We start from the raw sequence: 21,400 nt of genomic DNA, 5'->3' as shown, positions 1-21,400 counted from the left end.
GAAAGGAGTCACGTGTTAGCAGTTCTCAGATGCTTGAGGAGCTGCCATAAGAAAGAGGAAGGACAACTGATCTCTCTTGGCACAGAGGACAGGGCATGAAATGATTAGTTTAAACCTCAAGAAAGCAGATTTAAATCAAATCTCAGGACAATGGAGCAAGCTGCCCAGGGAAGTTGTGGGATCCCCTTTGCTGGAGGAGTTCAAGAAGAGACAGGATATGGTGCTTGTCTGGGATAATTTAGGAACAGTAAACCCTACATCCGTGCAGGGTGTTGGACTAGTCGACTCTGGACTCTGATTTGAGGGTGGGGACTGTGTACTCTGTTTACGTAGTTGCTGCTTGGTAGAGCTCTGTTTTTGGTTGCTCCCTGCACACAACCATTATAATCGTGATTGATGGTAACAGGATTCAGATCCTGCAGCTCCCAAACATGAGGCTCAATCACAAGCCAAAGACAAATCTCTTTACACCAGTGGCTGGCAACCTTTACAAGCTGCGAGCCAGAACAACCCAGCTCTGGTCCTGGGCTGGGCGGCTTCAGTGAGACATCAGTTGTTGGGGGGTTTTCTCACTGGGGCCAGGCCAAGCTGCATCCCTGCAGATGCAAGCTGCATCCCTGCTGCTTCTGCTTTTCCCAGCCCCCTCCTCCCTGGCTGTAGCATGAGTGCAGCTTCCAGCCAGTGTGGTACTGCATCAGGGCCAGGCAGCTGGAAGCTGCATCTGCACTGCTGAGGCTTCTCCCCACTGCTCTCTGCCTTCCCACTGCAGCACAGTTGCAGCTGGGTGTTGCCCAGCCCCAGCATAGCTCCTCACTGCTCAGGCCCAGTGAGGGTGTGGGTACAGGACCAGGCAAAGCCCTCCCGCTCCACATCCAGAACCTGTGGCTCCATAAACTGAATGCTGACAACCCTGCTTTACACCATTAGCAACCCAAGATCTGTAACATGCAGTTGGGTGGTTTCCATTCTAAATGGTAGAGGGCAGCGATGCTTTCATTACAACAGGGTTGTTTTTGCTAGCAAACCCATGGCTCACAGTCTCCCTGTATGAGAAACCCTTTGGAACTCAATGGATTTCTCTGTATTGGGGTTTGTTCAGGTAACCCTCTGACAGTCACAGCCAGAGGAAAGGTTTTTAGGTGTGCCTGTGAGGTGACACCCCAGATTGGTGTGGGCCAGAGCTCTGTCTGTCCCTTATAGTCCTACTTGCTCAGCACAGAATAGGAGGCACTTTGGTAGTGTTGTTTGTGCTGCCATTGAGAGGTAAAGCCCCTCCCTGCTTCGCTCACCCTCTTCCCAGTGCACAGCATAGCCCAAGCCGGAGCCTGGTGATGCCTATCCATAAAGGAGTGTGATGCTGAGATTGTGCCCAGCCTTGCCAGAGCTGTTGCATTTGAAGTGCTCCTGAATTGGCTGTTTCATTTAAACAGCCCATTGTACAGGCAACACAGGCTGTTGAATGTTATGGCCTCAATATGGCTGTCAAGGCCTTCTTAGGTCCCACTAGGAAGCCTGGGCTTCAGACAGCTGTTGGAGTGCTAGATCCCACAGTCTCTGAGCCCCAGGTCTATTACTGCACTTGGAAGAAACTGGAAGATGAGACCAGCTCCCTACTGCTAAGTTCTCTGGGGGTTCAGGGCAGGCACAAAGGCAGTTTGATCCTAACAATTCAGCCAGCACTGGCAGGGGCAGCTCAGCATGTCACGGACAACTGCATGCATGCGGAAAAGACTCTACAGAGACAGAGCTCTAGGTCTACATGTGTGAAGGGCACTGTGCAGGGGACAGGGGGAGATAGCACCATGTCTGTGGGAACACACTGTCATGCCAGCCTGTGGGAATGTACCTAGCCTCTCCCCTTTTATTCACTGCACAGAGGCTGCTGTGACCAGAGATGAGAGCTGGGAATTCTTTTCCCCGTGCCCCACGTGTGTGTTTAGCTGATGAGCATGGAGTGAGTTTACACTCTGCCACCCCACCTTCACTGATGGTACAGGAAGGGTGGCTGGGGGAGTGAGAGTGATGCTAAAAAAAGGCAAGTGGAGAATGGATGAAGTGTTCTGAGAGAAGACAGAGAAGAGCAGGGTTAGTGCTCATGCCCCCCCCTGCTAAGACGTCCTGGGAGCAAGGATAAATAAGGACGGAGAGTGAATAACGACTCTGGCAAGGCGGATGCTCATGACTGTTTCCCTTTGCTGTAATCTACTTGTCAAGCTCTCTGCAAAATTTTAATATACAGTTTTCTCACTCTATTTTTTTAAAAACAATAATCCCTCTGAGGCTTGGGAGTGAAACCAGCTTCCTTACTGATTTCTTTTTCTCCATCATACAGGTGTACCAGTTTGCCAATGGGAAACTGCATCTTTACTCACAAGCTCCAGGACAGGTGTGTGACTGTAGCATTGCTTGACTGTCTTGTGTGGCTTATGGTACTGTTGCCCACATTGGTTTGTTAGAGGATTATGCCTGAATCCAGGTGCACACAAACATGGGTCTCATATGGAAGGTTTGCCAGTGCATATGAGTGTACTTTTATGCTAGGGCTACACAGGAGCTTTGAGCTGCGTGCACTGATTTGTTTTTCAGCCTTGTTCATGAATGCAAAGCTGAATGCACTCTTGTTTGTGTTGAAAAGGTGCGTGTTGTTGGGTTCCTGGTGTTGGCCAGGCATGATGAGTTGTTGTAGGATCATGTGTAGGATTTAGCTATCATAGTACATGTCATTGCAAATGTTTGTGGTTAAAATGGCATTTGCTTTGGAAAGATTCCTCCACTCCCCTTCCTTCCTCCCAAGAAATTCCCTGGGCTTTGGAGCCAAAAGGAACCACAAAAGCAGAACCATGTTTTGGGACTTCCAAGTTTGACCATGTCACAGCTGGGTGGGGAGGGGACAGCAGACCGAGCCTAACTCGATGCCTCCCCCTTTGAGGTCCTTAGACATGTGCTGTTCCAAACTACCTGCCATCTCCAATCAACCCATCCAGCTGGAAGCCACATGGGAAGAAGCCCCTTTTAAATGACAAAAAAACTAGATCAAAATGCAGGACCAGTTCTGATAAAGAGGTCCAGCCCAGAGGATCTACTGGCAGTGCGTGATGGCAGAGGCTTAGAATTAGGAGCCATAGTGCACACGCAAGCCCCAAATGCCTGTGTGAAGGCAAGTATGTGGTGGTGATCCTAGGCTTGTGTCCTTCCTTGTGTGAATGCAGGTGTGCATATGTGTGTGTGCATGTATCCAAGTATGCACACACTTTGGGGTGATCCCCCCATTCTGGGCCTCTCTGACACATGGCTCTGCAAGCACCCTGATCACCCGGTGTAATAGCTGCAGCAGGCAATGGGAGGCTGAGAGGAATGGGTGTATTTTTTCTTTCCTCTCATTATTTTAAATGGAAGGAGCTGAAGGCAGAGATGAGTCTGTGCATTGCGCTCTGTTCCTGCATTGGCCCCACTGGCAGTTTCCTGCGCCTGGTGATGAATGAGCTCATTGCTGGGTCCTGCGTGAGCGTCTCCACTGAGGCTTTGGAATCTCTAATAAGGTAGCCAGCCTTGATGGCTCTGTATGTGTTTCATTAACTCTGCCAGAGCAATATTAGGCCACAGCACTGGGCCAGCATGATCAGGAGGAGAAAGGGAGCTATAAGAAAGAAAAGGTCCCAGAGCAGCATAGGGAGGAGCACAGATATAGGGGGGCAGTGAAGATGGCAGTGTGATATCCCTATGGAAGAATAAAAAGCTTCCCCCAGATTGATGTGTACAGCTGCAGTGTGCTCTGCCCAGAGCTGCAGCCATCAGTCATTGGGGGCAGGGAAGGGGGAAGAACATCTGGGGGTTATAGCCAGACCTGGGCCCTTTATATTGTTGCCCTGTGTGCCTGTAGTGGTCCTTGCTAGCAAACACTTGCTCCAGAGGTTTAAAGCAACTGGCTGTCTGGAACAACTCACTTGTTCTCGCTTATACTTTGTGATCTGCCTGAAACACCTCAGGGACCTTCTCACTGACAGTGACTCACTTCAGCGGGTGCTTGGGCCTATGCTAGTGTATAGGTGTCAGTACTTCCAGAAAATATCCTGGGCTGCTTCTGCAAAGATGCCAGCACCATAGGGACAAGGCAGTGGGATGTTCCAGGGGCCATGGAGCAGAAGAAGGTAGAAAGGGGTCATCTACAGCAGTGAAGCCTACTGATTCTGGACTAGGGAGTGGCCTGATAGAAGCTGGAAGAAGAGCTGCTGTGTAATTCTCTGCTGAAGGGGAGAGATTCAGTGACCTTTTATGTATGCCATCTCTCCCAGGATTTTGAGAGAAGACATCATCTTTCCAAGATGGGTATTTCAAAAATAAGGATTATTGACAGGTGATATGAAGTGTTTTGTGGGCTGATGAGTTCCCATGAAGTTGAACACAGATGAAGTGAAGAGGACTGTATAACAATGGCCTGCATAACAGGGTAGAGAAAATTCCCTGTTCCATACCTCTTTTGAGACATTGGGTATAGGTATCTCTAGCAGAAATGGGACTTTCTGTTAAAAGTCTACATGTATCAGGGTTTTTTAAGCCTTCTTCAGTGGCATTGGATGTTGGCTGCAGCCAACACTAGGGATTTTGACTGGGGTTTGCCAGTGCTCCTGCCGGGACTTAAAGCTGGAGGGTGCTGGCTAGAGGATCTTGCCCATCTGCTCAGGGTCAGACCGATCAACATATTCTGAGTCATGAAGGAATTTTACCCCATAGTCAGATTGGTATGGATTGTGGGGGGTTTGCTGTCCTCTATAGTAGAAGCACGGCCCGCTTCCTGGGATCCCTTGGGCATATATTAACAACCTTTATAGCAGCAGGATGTTGGCCACCATCAACTACCATCCCCCTGCTTATGGTAGGTTAAGGTGCTATATCTTGTATTATATCGGAGTTTACTGTGTTGTTTTGCTGAGAGGTTAGACAATGGATTTGTATAGGGTGGTTTGGATAGAAGTGATCCTGCCTCAGGCTCAGGGGCTGGACTAGATGACCTATGGAGAACCTTTCCAGCCCTACTTTATGATTCTGTGATCTTTCTGTAACTTTCCTGGGGAACAGGTACCCACCACATAAGAACTGCCACTACATTTTGGAGCTAATTGGCCCTTTATGGACAATCTCAGCGAAGAAGTCAAAGTTTGAAAGGGCCATGCAGAATGAAAGGGAGTGTCTACTGGAAGCCCCTCCATGTCATGGCAGTGGTGGAGAAGAGAATATCTTGAAGTGAGTTTCAGATACCTGAGAAAGTATAGGAAGTCCTAGCTGCCCTGTTGTCCTCTGCAACTTCTTTGTGTGTGGGAAAACTGAGGTCTCCAAACGCCACTTTGTCACTAGCAGAGATATGCCAAGCTTTGATCTTACCAGACTTAACTGGCAGGGCCAGGCCTGGTCCACACTTTGAGTAAAACCTGGTGCTACAGAAAGTGGTGCTAGTGATTTATTGGACCAGGAGTGTGTAAGTTCCAGCTGTAGTACAGAGCCATGAAATGCAGAGCAGGAACTAACGGTCCTTATTGCTGATGTTTTTGGCTGTTGACTTCTCTCTAGCTCTCCACTTCAGTTTCCCATCCAAAGGTAATGGCTAAAACAGGGAATTGTTTCCTGACCTTCTCCGTGCCGGCTGTATCTCCCCAGTGCCCAGGGACTGAGGTGGCCTTAAGGGAGAATGGGTCTGCAGGCCGTGGATCAGGCATTCCTTATCAAATCCCACCCCACTTGGGACTACAGTTCACCCTCCATTTTGGCATCATACATCCTTCTTATCCTGGCTGGCGACCAGATTATTGCTCATATGGTATGAATCCGTGCACCTGAGGTCACTGCTGTCAGGAACTGGATCCACTCTTGCTTAGCAGAGCATATATGAGATATGCTGACAGACAGGAGGGTTGAGCTGCAGGGATTCCAGTGGGATCAGCACCCAGCGAGCCTGTGTGCAGATGGGACAGTGCTGATGCAAATGGGTCCTGACAGCATCCCAGCACCCAAGGTCACACTCTGTTCCCACAGGGGCTGCCCCAGTCCTGCCCCTCAGGCGTGGGAGAAGCTGTGCTCAGAGTCTGCTGGGAACCAAAGTAGAGTGAGGCAGGAGGAGTGCCTGGCTCTGCCGTCTCCTTCTGCTGGTGGAGATGGAAGGCGCACAGAGCTGTTACACAAGCAGCTTGCAATCCAGCCTGTTTGAGGTGAAGCAAAGGTCTCCTTCCCTGTCAGGCTTCAGGATTCAGCTAGGCTCCCACAGGCTTGGGTCTGCTCCATTTCTAGCTGCTTGGCAAGGCTCCGCTGTGACCTGCCATTAAAATTTCCATGGGGGAGCTGTGTCCAGCGTGTGGCCAAATTAACTGCTGGTGGGGGATTTGGATCCTGGCTGCCTTAGCAAAGCACAGGGCTCTGGTATTAGGCAACCCCTGCGGCAGCCAGAGGTTTTAATTTTGTTAGTGAACTACAGTGTCAAGTAGGTGAAGGGTTAGAACCAAGGAGAAAATGGATCTGTCTTTGTTCGCTCTCCCAACAGCTTTGCTAATGTCTCACCCCTGCCCTGTAGCTCCCTGCTATCCCGGTGCTGGGCTCCCCACACACAGCTCTGCTAGTTCTCTTCACTGCTGACCCTTTGTTGGCCACTTGACAAGATCCTGTCATGCTAATTCTGGTCTCCACACAGAGCTTTGCCAGTGCACTTTGATTCCCACTTGCCACACTGGGATCCCCCCATTGTTGTTCCAGGCCAGTAAATCCTGCATTAAAGCCAGCCATGTAGAGCCTTACAGTGAAATCTGTCAGGCTGGATAATTCTTCAGAGGAAATGAGGGAAGTCCCAGTATTTTGGACACATGACATCGGGCTGGGTGAGACATGGTTGAAGGTCCCATAAGCAAGGGCCAATGTTATCTCTGCATATGTTCCATGGCAGCATTAATGAATTGCATTTCTATGAAACACTCTCCATTTTGATCCCTTCCATGCCTATATACACATGCGATTGACCCGTGGCTGAAAAGCCCATATGCATCATGATCACTTCAGCAATGGCTGTTTTTGACAATGCTCTTTTTTCACTGTTTCTTCCAAAAACCCCAGCTCTGTGGGTCTCAGCAGTTGAGATATTGTCTAAGCTGCCTGATTTCATCTCTCCACCCCATATGTCTCAGAAAAGGGGGAAGCGTCTGTTTATCAAATCCCATGAATCATTTTCTCAGCTCTCTGGATCTTGGGCTGCTGCTCTGTGCCATAGGCATTGCTGTTTGCTGGCTACATTCCTGACTCCTCCTAACCTGTGGATATCTATTAGATTTCAGCTGTGATCCTTGCCTGGTTCTGTGCAACAGTGAAGGGTGCCTGTACTATAATCCAGTTAATCCTTCCCTGGTGAAGAAAGGTGCAGAACAAGGGGCAGCTACAGGCAGGTTCCAGCAGGTCAGGGAAACAGGAAGTGAAATGCTCCAAACCCAGCTGCAGCCAAAGCACAAATTCTTTAGACAAAATTCTAAATTTAGCTGTATCTTGGAAAAGCATCATCTGCTATGTGTAAGGTGTCATGAGGCCCTGTCTGAGATGAATGAGGCAGTTGTCTGCAGGGTTGTGCTCTGTGCAGACTCAGATATACATTGGTTGATGCTTGGTTCATCCTTATGAGGTTATCTTCTCATCCAGAAGGGGTTTTTTTCTAAATCAGGGCTGTCCAACTTCCCTGCAGCTTGTGGCACTGGTGTGTGCGCCCCCAAACGGCATACCACATGAGCCATACACTATGGATTGGGCCCCCAGGACTTCTTCCCCTACAATGTTGACAGCACCAGCAGCACTTGGCCCTTGCTCCCCTGTTGAATGGGCTGTGCACTACCTCCGTGTGTCAGGGAGGTGGGAGGCCATGCACTGCCCATGTAGTCCCCGTGAGCAGCAGTGGTAGCCCACATTCTTCCCCCCACCCGCTCCCTCCAGGCCCTTCCCTGCTGTGCTGCTATGGAAGATATGGCTGTAGGGGTCCACAAGCCACTGGATGGACAGCCCTGTCCTAAATGAAAGATAAGATTTTGGAGTACACTTCTATGGCAAGGAGGAAATGTTGCAGACATTTCTGAAATAGGCCCTGACCATCTTGTCCACTTACAAGGGAATAGGGCTTGGTCCATAGAGTCTTGAGGCTCTTCCCTTCAGGGTGCTGTTAACACTGGGATCTGCTGTCTTTCTTTGCAGCTAAGTCAAAGGAACACCATCCAGACATTCATTCCTGTGCAGAAGATGGAAAAAGGCCTCTTGCTGGAGCATGTCTTGCCCAATCTGAAGGTGCCTCAGAGCTATGAGGTCCGCCTGACTCCTATAACTAGCTTTGGGGCTGGAGATATGGCTTCCCGCATCATCCAATACCTGGAACGTAGGTATCTCCCCTCTGCCCTGCAAAGTCAGGGCTTTTTAGTGGCTCAGGCAAAAGGAGGAGAGTTTTATTGTTGGATTGTTTCTAGCATTGTGGTCCCAGGAGGGTTCTTGGATGTTATCTAGCACTATGGTATTGCAATGTCATCTCTGCGCTTTGGCTCGGGACCTCATGCATGGGCTACAGGAGACTAATCCTCAACTCATTCCACACACACCCCCACCTCTGACATGTGCTTTTCACTCTCCAGCTGCTTGGAGCCCAGTCTTTCCAATCAGGCCATATGGAAACTTTGGCTACTATAAGGAAACTGTGTTCATATCCAGGCCATAGGTAGTGTGTTCTAGCCAGACTGACCACAAAGGAAAGTGGACTGCAGTGACCTTTAAATAAATTAATGCCACTGCTCTTCTGATAGCAAGCAGACACTATAGCTGTAGGCAGGTTTCCATCCCCTTGGGATGCTGACTCCAGCCTCCAATCCTGTAGATCACTAGGCCCCATAAGCAGAAGGCTCTCCACCTCCCCAGTTCCTGCAGGATATCAGATAGCAGGAGACTTCAAGGAGTACAAACCTACTCAGTCACATCCTGAAATTGAGTTCTTTCCCTTCAGCAGAGGATGTGTGACCCATCGAGTCCCATGGGATACCCCTGTGACTCATTTTCCCTCGGGATACCCATTCCCTACAGAGGGGTCTGGGATCCACTTGTTCCCTCTAGGTTGGCAGATCCACCTTCTAAGGGCTAGTCAGTTTTCCCCCAGGATATCAAACTGTCTTGGTATCCACACTGGATACTCATCCCCATTCGATTCTACAAAAGAGTGAGCTTGGGGCACCAGAATGTCCTTCCTGCATAGACACAAGACCCAGGGGCTTGCTCAGAGCCAAAGGTTTGCTTCTGGGGTTCTGTTTTCACTGGGAAAAGAAGAATGACCAAACCCAAACACCTTGTTGTGTCCCAAATGTGAAAAGTTTCCCTTCTTCAGCTCAGGACCCATGGGCTGGGCAATGTAGGCACGAGTCACATTACTTAAACTTTTTTTTTTTTTTTAATCCAGATTCTTAGTTTATCTTGTGGGAAAAAATGTTATTCTAACCCTTCCTGTTTTCTGTTTCCTTCCCCAGCAATCAACTCTCCCAGCCCAGCAGGTAGGCAGTGAAACCACTGATTTTTTTTTTTCAACTGTACAGAATGATTGTAGCCTATGGCTGCCCCAGCAGATGCCAGATTTGTGAGGCAGAGTCCTGCCAGGAACATCGAGTGGCAGAGATAGCTTTGCCAGATCCTTTCTCTGACAGAGCATTAAAAAATGTTCCAATGGGAAGCAATTTTTTGGGTGCCCAAAAAAGGAGAAAGGCACCCAAAAACCCCTCTCCCGTACACCTGGGGCCAGATCCTATTCCACCTATTTAGGTGTCTAAGAAGACTCCTATTCCACCTTACTCAGTCCCTGAAAAACAGGTAATACAAAAGGTGGGTGGGCAGTCCTCTTGCATGCTGCCTGTTGTGATTCAGTCTTATGGCTAAGGTGATGGTGCATCACAAAAACAGGCATGCTAACATTTCTCAGGGACTTGAGCAGGGTAAAATAGGATCAGAGTGGAGTGGGATCTCGCCCCTGCTGTCCACACGACTGGGAAAGACGTGACTGCCAATAGCACTCTCTTCATGTTAGCAACATGCCCCAACATGAATGGTGAAATTAGTAACTCAGCATAGACACCCATATGTGTTTGTGTGTGTGTATGTCTTTTTAATAACCCCCATTCTGTTCTAACTGGGAAAGAATCTTCCTAAAACCTCTGTAGGATGTTGCATGTTGGCGAATATTCTCCACTGTGGATCTAGTTCCCCTACAAACATCTGTATTCCCAGTTGTTTATTGCACAGCATTGTTCTTTTCTTCAGTAATGTCTTATCCCTTTGAGATATGGTGAGATCCCAGATCTTAGGGAACTGGATGTTGGCCTGATTTATCTGAGGTATTGAGAACCCAGAGCCCCCACTGATTCTGTTGAGAGCACTCAGCATCTTTGAAAAATCAGGCCACAGGATGGTGCCCAGATGTCATGAGAGCAGATTGCTTAGGAAGAGCCCAGGGGGTTATAAGAAGTTGTGGAATCATCTCTTTCAGGTTGGATGGAGGCCCCATTGCTTGAATCACAGGGTAATGACTAATGTGAGGTAGAGGCTGACAGAGCTAATGGGTCACAGGGAGCAGGCTAGTCCCATGGTGCTGGCTCTTCCTCTTTATTTCCAGCTGCCACATTGCAGTAAGAGAAGCTGAACATATATTCAAGAGTATCCAAATGTTACTTTTTCAGATAAGCTAGTACTGTGGATGCTACAAACAATGGGGTGATGGCTGGAAAGGGACACTGGCTCTGGATAATGGTGGCTAGGAGTGGGGTTAGGTTTTCCAGCTAAGAGGGGAGAGAACCACGAGACATTTCTGCAAACAAAATGTAATTCCCTTTATGTAATGTTCTTTGACCCCCACCCTGCCTTAGGGAGCCTTAGGAAGGCTCATGTCCTATCTGAGGGCATTCAACATTGTTGCAGGGCTTCTCTGGTGCTAATTTCTCTCATTCTCCACTTCACTAAAGGGAAGGCTGCCACTGTCCCCTTATTCTCCACAACGTGGCTCCTAGACATCCTCTGGGAAAGAATCATTGGGAAACAATGAACAGGGTTTTGCAGTCTGTGCTTCCAGAGTACATTTACTTCAGCAGCTAGCCTGGGTAGAGCATCCTAGCTCAGTAAATGAGATAACAGTCTTTCCTTTCAGCAACTAGAAATGCCATTGTGGCCTTCGTCTTGAGTATGGCAGTCTTCTTCAACACATTATATATGGAACTGCCAAGTTCTGCTCAGGCAGGGACAGCTTTTGCTGCTTGATAAGAGCCAGGACACTTCACCCAATGTGTCTTAATATTGGTGAGAGTGCAGCCAGCCTCATATTTCCATACAGAGGAGCAGCCACAGAGCCAGCATGTAGTGTTCTACTTTGAGAAAAGCCAGAAGGTTTACACTGAGTGCAGGGACATATATGTGAGGACATGGTTGCTCTAGCTTCCCTTGCTTTCCAGAGATGCCCCTTTCCCTTCAGACCTTCTGACCAGTGCATTCACACAGACATTTAGCTTTGTATCCATGCTGCAAAGAGAATAACCCAGAATATCACCCAGTTCACAGATCAGCAGAGGCCCTTAACTCTTCTCCTGCTTTGAATTCTGGCGTTCCCCTACATGGTGAAAGGGCAGCAAAGAGAGCCACAGGGCCATGCTTGGCTGCCCAGCTAAACACTGGGAACAGATACCCCGTGCTCTGGAGTGAAAGGCAAAGATTAGATGATTAATGCCCCTGGCAGCCTGATCCAAGGACACACACAATAGTGATTAATTTATAGACTCAGAGAGTTGCTTGATATAATTATTTCTTCATGCATTTTCTCTCCTCGCCTAATAAGATGTTAATGACATCAGGGCATGCTTGCATGTGGCCTGGTTACTGAGGCAGGTGCCGGGATTATACAGAAACAGCAATTTCAAATGAAGGTCTAGGGAGGGGGTGCTGAAGCCTCATGCACTTGGAGGTTGGGAATGGGACTGACCGTAACCAGTAAAAATCGATCTGAGGCTAGTATTACTTCACCTGACTCCTTTGTTATTTCATTTGAACCTGACCTCTTGTGGTCATGAAAGATCTCTTTTAGTTCTTATTGCGAGAGCAAGGAAGTTAATCAGGGTCTCCATGCCAAATATCCACTCTGAGTTCCAGTCTGCTTCCTTCCATTCTGTCTGCCATGTCAGTCAAATACAGTCTTCATTTCTTCACCTGAAATCTTGCACTGTGTGCTGTTAAACAGCTGTTCTCTTCCACCCCAGAAGTGGCAGGTGGAATGATTCTTTAGATGTACATTCTAGCAACCTTGAAGATCGAGGCAGAGAGAAATACGAGACATTTTCATTATATTTTCTGCCAGCCTGCCATTCCCTTCCTGAGTAGGAACAGCACTCTTTCTCTGGCTTCAGTAACTGAACATAGTGCTAAAGAGACCTGACAGGGAATGATCAATGCATGGGACTTGTCATACCAGAATAGGCCTATGAATTCATCTGCTCCTTTGCTAGACATCTAGTGCTTCCAATTCTGCCAGTCCCAGATGATCCAGAGAAAGCTGAATTTCCTTGCCTAAGGTCAGTGCATGGGAATGAGAAATGACTTAGTGGAAGAGTAGAAGACTGAGGGAATAAATAAACGTCACCTTTGTGCTGGCATAACGTTTTTTCTGGTGGCACAAAGGGAAAGCAAAGAGACATTTATACCATTTTTTGTTCCACAAATATGTGGGTGCAACAAAGGTGGTAGTATTTTCCACCGCTTTATTGTGGCAGATGTCTGTTAGGTTTATGGCGTGAGAGTGCAGATGGCCTGCACTCTCCAGTTGCCCCAGGCAGGTGCCCCCGTGGCTTGAGGGGCCCAACCCTGTGTACCCCAGAAGGTCCCATGCAGGATTGGGTCTCTCAAGCCCTGGGAGCTCCTGTCCAGCTTTTGTCTCTTACAGATGCACCAGAGGGAATCTCTAGGAAGTCTTTGTAAGCAGATAACTCATTTTCCCTGTTTACAGAGATGCACCCTGGAGCATATCTGTGCAAGCAGGGAATACGTTGCCCATTGTCCCACAGGATCAACAGTTGGCACAGTGGATGACATGTTTTGCCCAATGAAGCGAATCAGCTGTTCCAGGACACAGTTGACATCCATTTACACCTAGAAACTCAGGATTTCTAAGTCCTGTGCTCAACCATGGAAAAGGAGTATTTTTGGTCTAGAGCAGTGGTTCTCAGCCTTTTCAGACTCAAGGCATTGTTGGTAGCTTCTAGTTTTCACTTGATTTTTGACACAGAAAAATACTAGAGCAATTCTCCTGTTACGAAGAACTCAGAAAAACCACAGCAGGTCAGAATGGTTTTAACACCATGGCTGGAATCTCTGGAGTTATCTTATGAATCATGCTTGCACACCCGACAGTGCTTGCACACCTGACAGCTGCAGCACCATTGAAAGGATCTCAAGGCATCCCAGGGTATCACAACACCCTGGCTGAGAATCACTGCTCTAGATGGATATAATGGTCGGAGGAGCAGAGTAAATATTTTGAACCTTTGTTTTTGCTTCCAGCTCTGCCAGTGTCTCATTGTGTAATGAGGGCAAATCAGGCTGTATAACACTGTCTGCTTTAATTTCCCCATCTGTAATACAGGGATAATAATTACTTATCTCACAGGGGTGTTATGAAGTTCAGTTAATTAATGTTGATAAAGTATGTTGAGATCCTTGGTGGAAGGCACTCATAGAAATAATATTTAATGCTCTTGAAGAGCACTCTTTATGCAGAGATTCCAAAACACTTTGCAAGCATGATTAAGGAACACTAGCCTCATTTTGGAGATGGGAAAATGGCTTGTCATGCACCTAGCCAGTCACGCACCCACCTGGGGCTGAAATCATGGTGTCCTGTGCCCTAATCTTCTACTGCAGGCATTGTGCTACAGTGATAGTGAACACAATTCAGGTACATTTAAGTATGTAATATCTCCATTGTCAGTACTTGGCTGCTTCTTCATTTGTGCTCCTACAGCCTAAATATCAAAGCTTGGGATGGCTTCCCCAGGGCTGAAATGAAAACCTCTCTTCCATTCACCTAGGAGGGGAAAAAGCCAAAAAATGCTAATAGTCACAGCAGAAGATCTTTTCCATGTGAGCAGAGGAACAAATACTTCGACACCTTTAGCTGCAGCCACTGCAGATAGCACATAGAGAAAATCAGTTGGGTGAAGGAGGAATTGCTTCTGAGGAACCGGCTTCCCCTCCAGCCCAACCTCATTTTTAACAATCCAGTGAACAATTTACATGTTCAGTATTTAAACCAAAGGTTTTATTTTTAAATAGGAGAGTTTTCTTGCTTCTCAAGGGCTGTACCAGAATCCTAGCCAGATGGACCAACTCTGAGACCAGGCATACGTCGCATTGTTGGGGGCAGCAGGTAGATCACTGCTACAGCCCCAGGGATGCAGAGTCATTGAAAAGGTTTATTTCCAGGTGGATCTGCCAGGTTTCTCACAGTGAGACGTGCTCATAACCTTTTGACCTTACTAAGGGGTAGAGTTCTGTTTGCATCCTAAGCCAAACAGAACATGTCCCGGCTACAGCCCTGTCTACAGGTATCTATCAAAAACACAGAGGAGATGTATTCACCTCTGCAAAACTGGCTTGGTCTTGCAGCTTGGCTCTGGAGGAGTGAAAGCATGGTCTGCCATTTTAAAGGAGGGGACTAGGAGTCAGGGCATCGGGGTTCTGTTTCTAGCTGTGTCCCTGGCTGGCTGTGACCTTATATGAGTCCCCTGCTGCTTCTGCATCTTGGCATTCCCATCTGTCAAATGGGAGAGATGATTTTCTGCATCCCAGAGGAACTGAGAATAGTTTGTTAAAAATTAGAGGGTGCTTTGGGCTCCTCAGATAGGAATAACTAGAGATTGACAAAGAATTCAGATCCCCACACAAGATGCTCAGCAGAACACCCATACACATTCCTATAGAGATTATCTGGTTTAGCCTTTATTGGTTCTGGGATTCTTCTTCACTGCCTGGCTAAGATGTTCTTAGGGGAGCTACACTGCACCCTATAAATGGCTTCATTTCAGCAAGAGAAGCAGTTTCAGTCCAGGGATGTGTGTGTTAAAGGAATTGTAGGATGGTAGTTCTGTTTCATGACAGTGATCCATGTCTTGTGATAGAGCAGATTCCTCCCAGCATCGTAGTAAGGGGTCTCTGCCTCCTGCCTGCTCAGTTTTCTGTTCCTGTCTCTGAGGGGTTTCATCTCACAACCCCATGCCAAAGACTTTCTTCATGACAATCCCTTACCACTTTCCATGGTCACTCAGGCAGCTGTATCCTCCATGTTCTGGATAGATAGAAGTGCAGCCAAAAGGCCCCCTGTAGTCTGACCACCTGCAGAGGTACAGGTTACTCTCTTCTTAAACCAGCCCAAATAGATGCCACCCAGCTTCTTCATGAGGCTGCTTATTTCTATATTGAGTTCTCTTTTTCTTTCCCATGCTATGTAGATTTTTGTGCTATTGAAAGGGGTAGCCTGTTTCCCTGGAGACTGAAGTGCCATGCCCATTCAAGGAACGGCACCCGGGGCACCAGCTGCACAGTTCCCTCTATATCCCAATGTGTGCCAGTGTCCCCATCCTAAGAGATGTCTTGGCAAAGCTGTTGACAAAGGTTCAGTTATAGTGCATGCCACCTGGGAGAGTGGGAACTCTTTGCCCAGACAGCTGCAAGGCATAGGTAGACATCCCCAAACATTTCAGTGCATCCCCAGAGCTCATACACTGTTCATTTTCCTCCTTTCCAGTGTACCAGGCCCCCCATCTCTGTGCAGTCATTCTGAGCTGGAGTTGCATTTGGGATAAAGACATGTGATGAGCACACCTCGCATTCAGCTAACCATATCCCACCTCCTGTGAGCTACAGCTAAAGTACTTTGGAGGTAGGCTTCACTCTGGCAGGGTTCATTGCACTGGTACAGATGCTGAGCCTAGTGGAGGAGAAGCTGGGGTGTGTTGGATCAAACTCACCACACTGGAGAGCTGGTAGGGACCAGCCTTCCCTGTGCAATCTGAATGTCTCAGGCCATCAAGTGGCATTGGTAAGCCTGAAGCTCAGCCACCTCATTCACCTAAGCCCCTGGAAAGGAAATGGAGTAGTTGCTGTCTCTCTGCCCTCTCTGTCTCTGAGGCAGACACAATACAAACTGTAGAGACTGTGTGATCCTCATGCTGAAGATCACCCAGGCACCTGCATGTCCAATCCCCCCACTTCTCTCTTCTCTTCCACCAGCTTCAGATGCTGAGCAGCCCCTTTTGCTCGGCACTACAAGGCAGTGAGTAATTTGGATTAGGATGCTAATTAAAAATGAATGGACTGAACGGAAAGCACTTAGCCAGGGTTAATCAGCAGTTAAGTGGCCAGCACAGCCTCGTATAGCTGCATTCAGCTCACAGGAGTTGTTTCCTGCTGAGCTACACGGCCCTGCAGAGCTTTCTCAGCAAGGCCAGCTGCCTTGGTCAGTGTGAATGGACCCTTCAGACAGCTCATACATAACGAGTGGCATTGAGGACCTTGTCTAGGTATCGGTGGGTCTCAGAATGGGTCAAGTTCTCTGTTCTCACTTGCACAATGAGCCATCGAGGAGAGACCAGAGTAGATAGAGGAAGAGGGAAGCCATCTAGAACCTCCAAATCCCCTACTCCAGAAAAGTCTCCACATGTGCTGACTGAGCCACTAGAACCCGGATGGCCCTTGCCCTCTGTCAGCTGGCAAACTGCATTGGGAATCTCACTTGTTGAAGATGTAAGATTTTGAGAAGACAGGAGCTGATGCAGCATATCAGAACCCTCTCCAGCTGTGCCCAGGGCCAGGTGCTATTTGTGGGTGTGAGCCCTCATACAATTGAGCTGTGCACTAAGCTGCCTGTGGTGAAAGGTATTTCTTCCTAACACCGGGTAACTTAACATTCAGCTGAGGTGCCAGAGCAGGAGGGTCGCTGTCTCCCCACAACCTGTTTCTTCTTTATGGTTTTTAAACCAGTTACCTGCCAATTTCATTGTGTGCCTTATTTTCACATGACAGAGGGCTAGGAGAAGATCCTTCTTTGCACCTTTCACTACTTTCTGTACCTCACTCATGTCCCCTCCTATTTGCTTCCTCTAAATTGAGACGTTCCAATCTCTTCTGCTTTCAGCCCTGATTTCATCTCTCTCTTCAGACCTCTAAGCATTTTTCATGGCCAACCCCTGGAATGTTTCTGCTCTTTTTTCTCTCCTATGTGTGCAGTTTCCATTGACTTAACAGAACCCCTGTATAGGAATCTAAGGGTGGGCCACAGTCTCATTACTCTGGGACTGGCCCTTTATGATAAAAGTTAGAATGGAGAAGTTTTGTCATGTTGGGTCCAGTCTGGGAATCAGTGTCACGCCAGGTCTGCCCGGGAGTCTTCTGCTACCCATTGACCCTTTCACAACATCCCTATAGCAGCAGAAGCCCTAGTATAGATACAGTTCTACCTGCATAAAAGTTATTCTGCTAGTAGCAGTAGTGCAACTGAGAGGGGGTGACCAGGCAGGGCAACAGCTTCAGATGCTGCCTTTGCGGGGGCTGCAGTGGTGGCTGTCAGTGTTGCCATAATCAGTGCAGGAGGAGGTGGCACTGCACCCATATACTGGTGGCTGGCCTAGGCACAGACCTGCCCTGCTATACCTCTGGCTGGCATAATGTATTTTGCTTGAGGAACTAGTTTCTACTAACAAAGTTAATTAACTTATACCAAAGTTAATATGGCAATAGACGACTTTTTTGCTAGTATAAACTGGATCTACACAAGTTGGGCTTTCTACTATAGCTGTCCTAGCAGATGTTTTCTACGTCTGGCCTCAAGTTCTTCTCTGCAGAGTACTTGCACATGCTTGGTCCACCCTAGTTGAAAATATCCCATGTGACGGGTCATTCGATCTTTTCTCTGAGGAGATGATTCCACAGTCAGGTAGCTCTTGCTGTTGGGAATCCTTTCTGGTCTGGTTAACATAAATGCTTCTTTTGTTAATTTTACGCTCCTATAGTCCTGCTTCCTCAGAACAGCCTGCAGGATCTTCATTTCCCCTTGTAGGCAATCACTCTCTCCAGGCAGGTTTGGCTGATCAAAATCAGCTACTGTTCCCACCCACAGATAACACCTGCCACTTTGAGGATGAAAAAATCTGTGGCTTCATGCAAGACAGGATGGACAACTTTGACTGGACTCGTCAGAATGCCCAGACGCAGAACCCGAAGCGCACCGTCAACACTGGCCCACCCACAGACATCAGTGGCACCAAAGATGGTACGTAGACTGCTGTTGTTCCTGTTGCCCATCTGCCCTCCAAGTGCACAGTGGAGGCAGAGAACAGTTACACTCTATTGTGCCAAGCCCTCTTCAGGTTCTCTGTAGCCCCTCAGCACCACACGACCCTGAAGACTGAGTGTCGTTCTGTTTTCCAGGCACATGCTTCTGCTCTACATGGGGTGCAGGGAGCATGCAATTAATTTGCATGTTACTGATTGGCATTAAATACACAATTAGAACGCCCACGACTTTGTTTAAAGGAATAGTCAGAGCATTAGTCCTCGTTACCAGCTAATTGCCTGCTGCCAAATGCCCTTGTCCCATTTGATGCTTGTTTTGAAGTCACAAAAGGAGAAGCAAGTAGGAAAACTTCTCTAGCACTTAGAAGGGCCCAACTTGGTTTCAGCCAGATATTTTCCTGAGGAAGAACCTGGTAAGGGCACCACATCTCTCCTGGGTTAAGAGTCACTTGGAAGGAGTTTGTGTGAGACCTTGAGGGCTGAGGTTTATAGGGTGAATGCTGAAGGGAAGCATGTATCGGCCCGCTTCGGAATGGCCCTTGCCCAAAGGTTCCCTCTGTTTGCCAGTTCTCCGGGGTGGCAGAGGGATACAGAATGAGCCTTCAAACTGGACAAGGGACATGTTCTGCAGTGTAGGTATAGCATGACCACAGTTCCTCCCTCCCTCTGTGAAGGAGAATAAATTCTTATCTGAGAACAGATATGTGAATCAAGAACAAATAAGGAAACCCCCGTTAACCAGCCAAGTAAATTCCTTTTCCTGCAGATGTTTCTCATAGCAGTTGCTCCATCAGGAAAAGGACCCTAGCAAAATAAACAGCTGTGTTGCAAAGCTGTTCTTGATCCTCTTGCTATGAACCTCCTCAGCATTGTTATTTAAAGATCTCACAGATTATTAGAGTTTCTTTCTCTCCGCTTGGGACAGTGAAATTAAATGGCTCATTTTCACTTCCCTCAGTCCCTGGTAGTGTGAGGCAGGTGAAAAACTCTAGGTAGTTACAATGGGCACGTCAGGTCAAAAGCATGGCCAGCTGGTTTCAGAACACAAGAGGCCCATGCAGGGTGAGAAGAGCAATGCTCCCGGTTGCATTTTTGTTTCAAAGCCCACGTGACATATAGGTTCTAAGCTGTCAGCATCCTCTGTGACCTGTAGGGCAGGAGACATGGCACATTGCCTTTCCTCACCTTTCCCTCTTGTTCTGCAGGTTATTACATGTTCATTGAAGCCTCTCGGCCCCGAGTGGAAGGAGACAAGGCCCGGCTGATCAGCCCTCTGTACAACATTACCGCCAAATACTACTGTGTCTCCTTCTACTACCACATGTATGGGAAGCACATTGGTGAGTGTATGTTCAAAGCACATTGGTTCAAGTACCACAGTCCTCTGTTATCATCTAGTAATCCTTCTCCATTCCTGAACCAGGGTTGCAAAGCCCCATTTTAAGCCTCCTCTAAGAAGGGCAGAAATTCCCTATAATTCTCTAGTAGCCCTTCACCTACTGTATGTCTTGTAGAAATGCTTCACCCCCTTATCCTCTGCATTTTCCCTGACACCAACACAGGGTCTTCTACTCTCAACCTCCATCACCATACTACAATATCACACCTTTTCCTATCAAAATGCCTCTGCAATTCTTACCCCCTCCGTTCTCTTCTCTTGTAGCTATCAGCATTCCTTTCTCTTTTCTTGAAATGGTGAGATGTGCTGTGGGATTGTCTCACAGAAGGGACTGTGGGTGTGGAGGGATGCTGAAGACATTGGGTTGGTGGAGGGAACCGTGGGAGAAAGAGCTCTGTGGTGGCTGCTGTGGTTTGAGGCTGGGAAGCTAGTTGTGGCAGGCTGACAGGGAGATGTGCAGGGAGGTGGCCATGCCATAAAGCAGAACCATTCTGAGGTGCCATCTCCCTCTGCCCTGTTCCCCTGTCTGCTGAGCCAGAACCTGTGAGCTTAGCAAGCACCACCAAAACTCCCAGCACAGTAATGAGTTTCCATATCCAGTCAAGGAGCAATTGCTAATTCGTCACCTCTTGATTATAATTTCATTAATTTGAATAATAGATGCAGTCTTCCCACAGCACTTCAGGTTATTAATCACCTGCTGGACTGGAGCTTGACTGAAAAATCAGGGCCCAGGCAGGAGGGTGCCTGCTCTTTGGTAAATGGGGTTAATTAACAGCTCTCTACCTCATCACCCATCCGTATCACTGGGATGGAATGAGCTTCAGGGACCAGTCATTTGCACCTCTCCTGTGTGTGGTGAGAAAAAAGGGTTGAGGTCCAAGACCTGGAACTATCCCACCATGCAGAGTTACTGACTGAGTGTGAATGGTTTCTCAGTCATGAGCAGGCGAAGACTGGTCACCTAAAAGGTTTCCTCCCCTGTTTGACATGAGGACACATAGCCCTATGCTCTCAGTGTCCTGACAGTTCAAAGGAATTGTAGTATGCTGACACTTGCTGTAGAAGTGGGTAGCTCTGTGCTGCCTTGATGCTGCCAGTGGAAGGTTATCATGACCTTATACCCAAATCTGTCCCACTTGGCACTAGGTTTTTCTTTGCTTACTAGATTAATCCAAGTGTTCTACTGATATAAGGTCCTTCTCTTGGTTATGGCTGTGCAGCTTGCATGACTTTGTGTATGGGTTCTTCTGGCTTTTTCAGATTAGGTCATCCACAATCACCTCATAGGGCCAGTCAGTCCTTCTGTACATTCTCCCCTAGCTCCTCCTCAGACACTCTCGAAAGAGCTGTCATCCTACATCCTTTTCATGTAGAGGAAGCCATGCCAATGGCAGCAGGAGAAAGAGGGAAAAAAAGGAGAGGTTCCCTGTGATTGCTTCATTTGGGCATGATGCATTGCACCTTACATGGAATTGCTTTTCTGCAGGGAAGATGATGATGTTCCTCTTCAAAATTTAACGTTTTTCACATGAAAACCTTGCAGCACCCATATTTAATAGTCATGTGGGTTCTGTTTAGATAGGAAATGAACAGGCTATAGTAAAAGGTATATGGACAAGAGAGTTTTGACTATCG

General features: G+C 47.8%; 1 protein-coding gene across 1 annotated transcript in view; it reads left to right on the top strand.

The window, feature by feature from the left end:
* The window catches only part of MDGA1 (MAM domain containing glycosylphosphatidylinositol anchor 1), a 213,686-nt gene that overhangs the window by 157,491 nt on the left and 34,795 nt on the right, over positions 1–21,400 (top strand). The window contains exons 11-14 of the mRNA XM_025197793.1: positions 8,209–8,386; positions 9,516–9,539; positions 18,188–18,340; positions 19,569–19,703. Coding sequence (XP_025053578.1) covers positions 8,209–8,386; positions 9,516–9,539; positions 18,188–18,340; positions 19,569–19,703 — 490 coding nt within the window. The remainder of the gene's footprint in view (positions 1–8,208; positions 8,387–9,515; positions 9,540–18,187; positions 18,341–19,568; positions 19,704–21,400) is intronic.

The sequence above is a fragment of the Alligator sinensis genome, unplaced genomic scaffold (assembly GCF_000455745.1).
Source record: "Alligator sinensis unplaced genomic scaffold, ASM45574v1 scaffold198_1, whole genome shotgun sequence".
NCBI classification, from domain to species: Eukaryota; Metazoa; Chordata; order Crocodylia; family Alligatoridae; genus Alligator; species Alligator sinensis.
The sequence above is the reverse complement of the archived record's forward strand: the minus strand, read 5'-3'. Positions and strand labels throughout refer to the sequence as shown.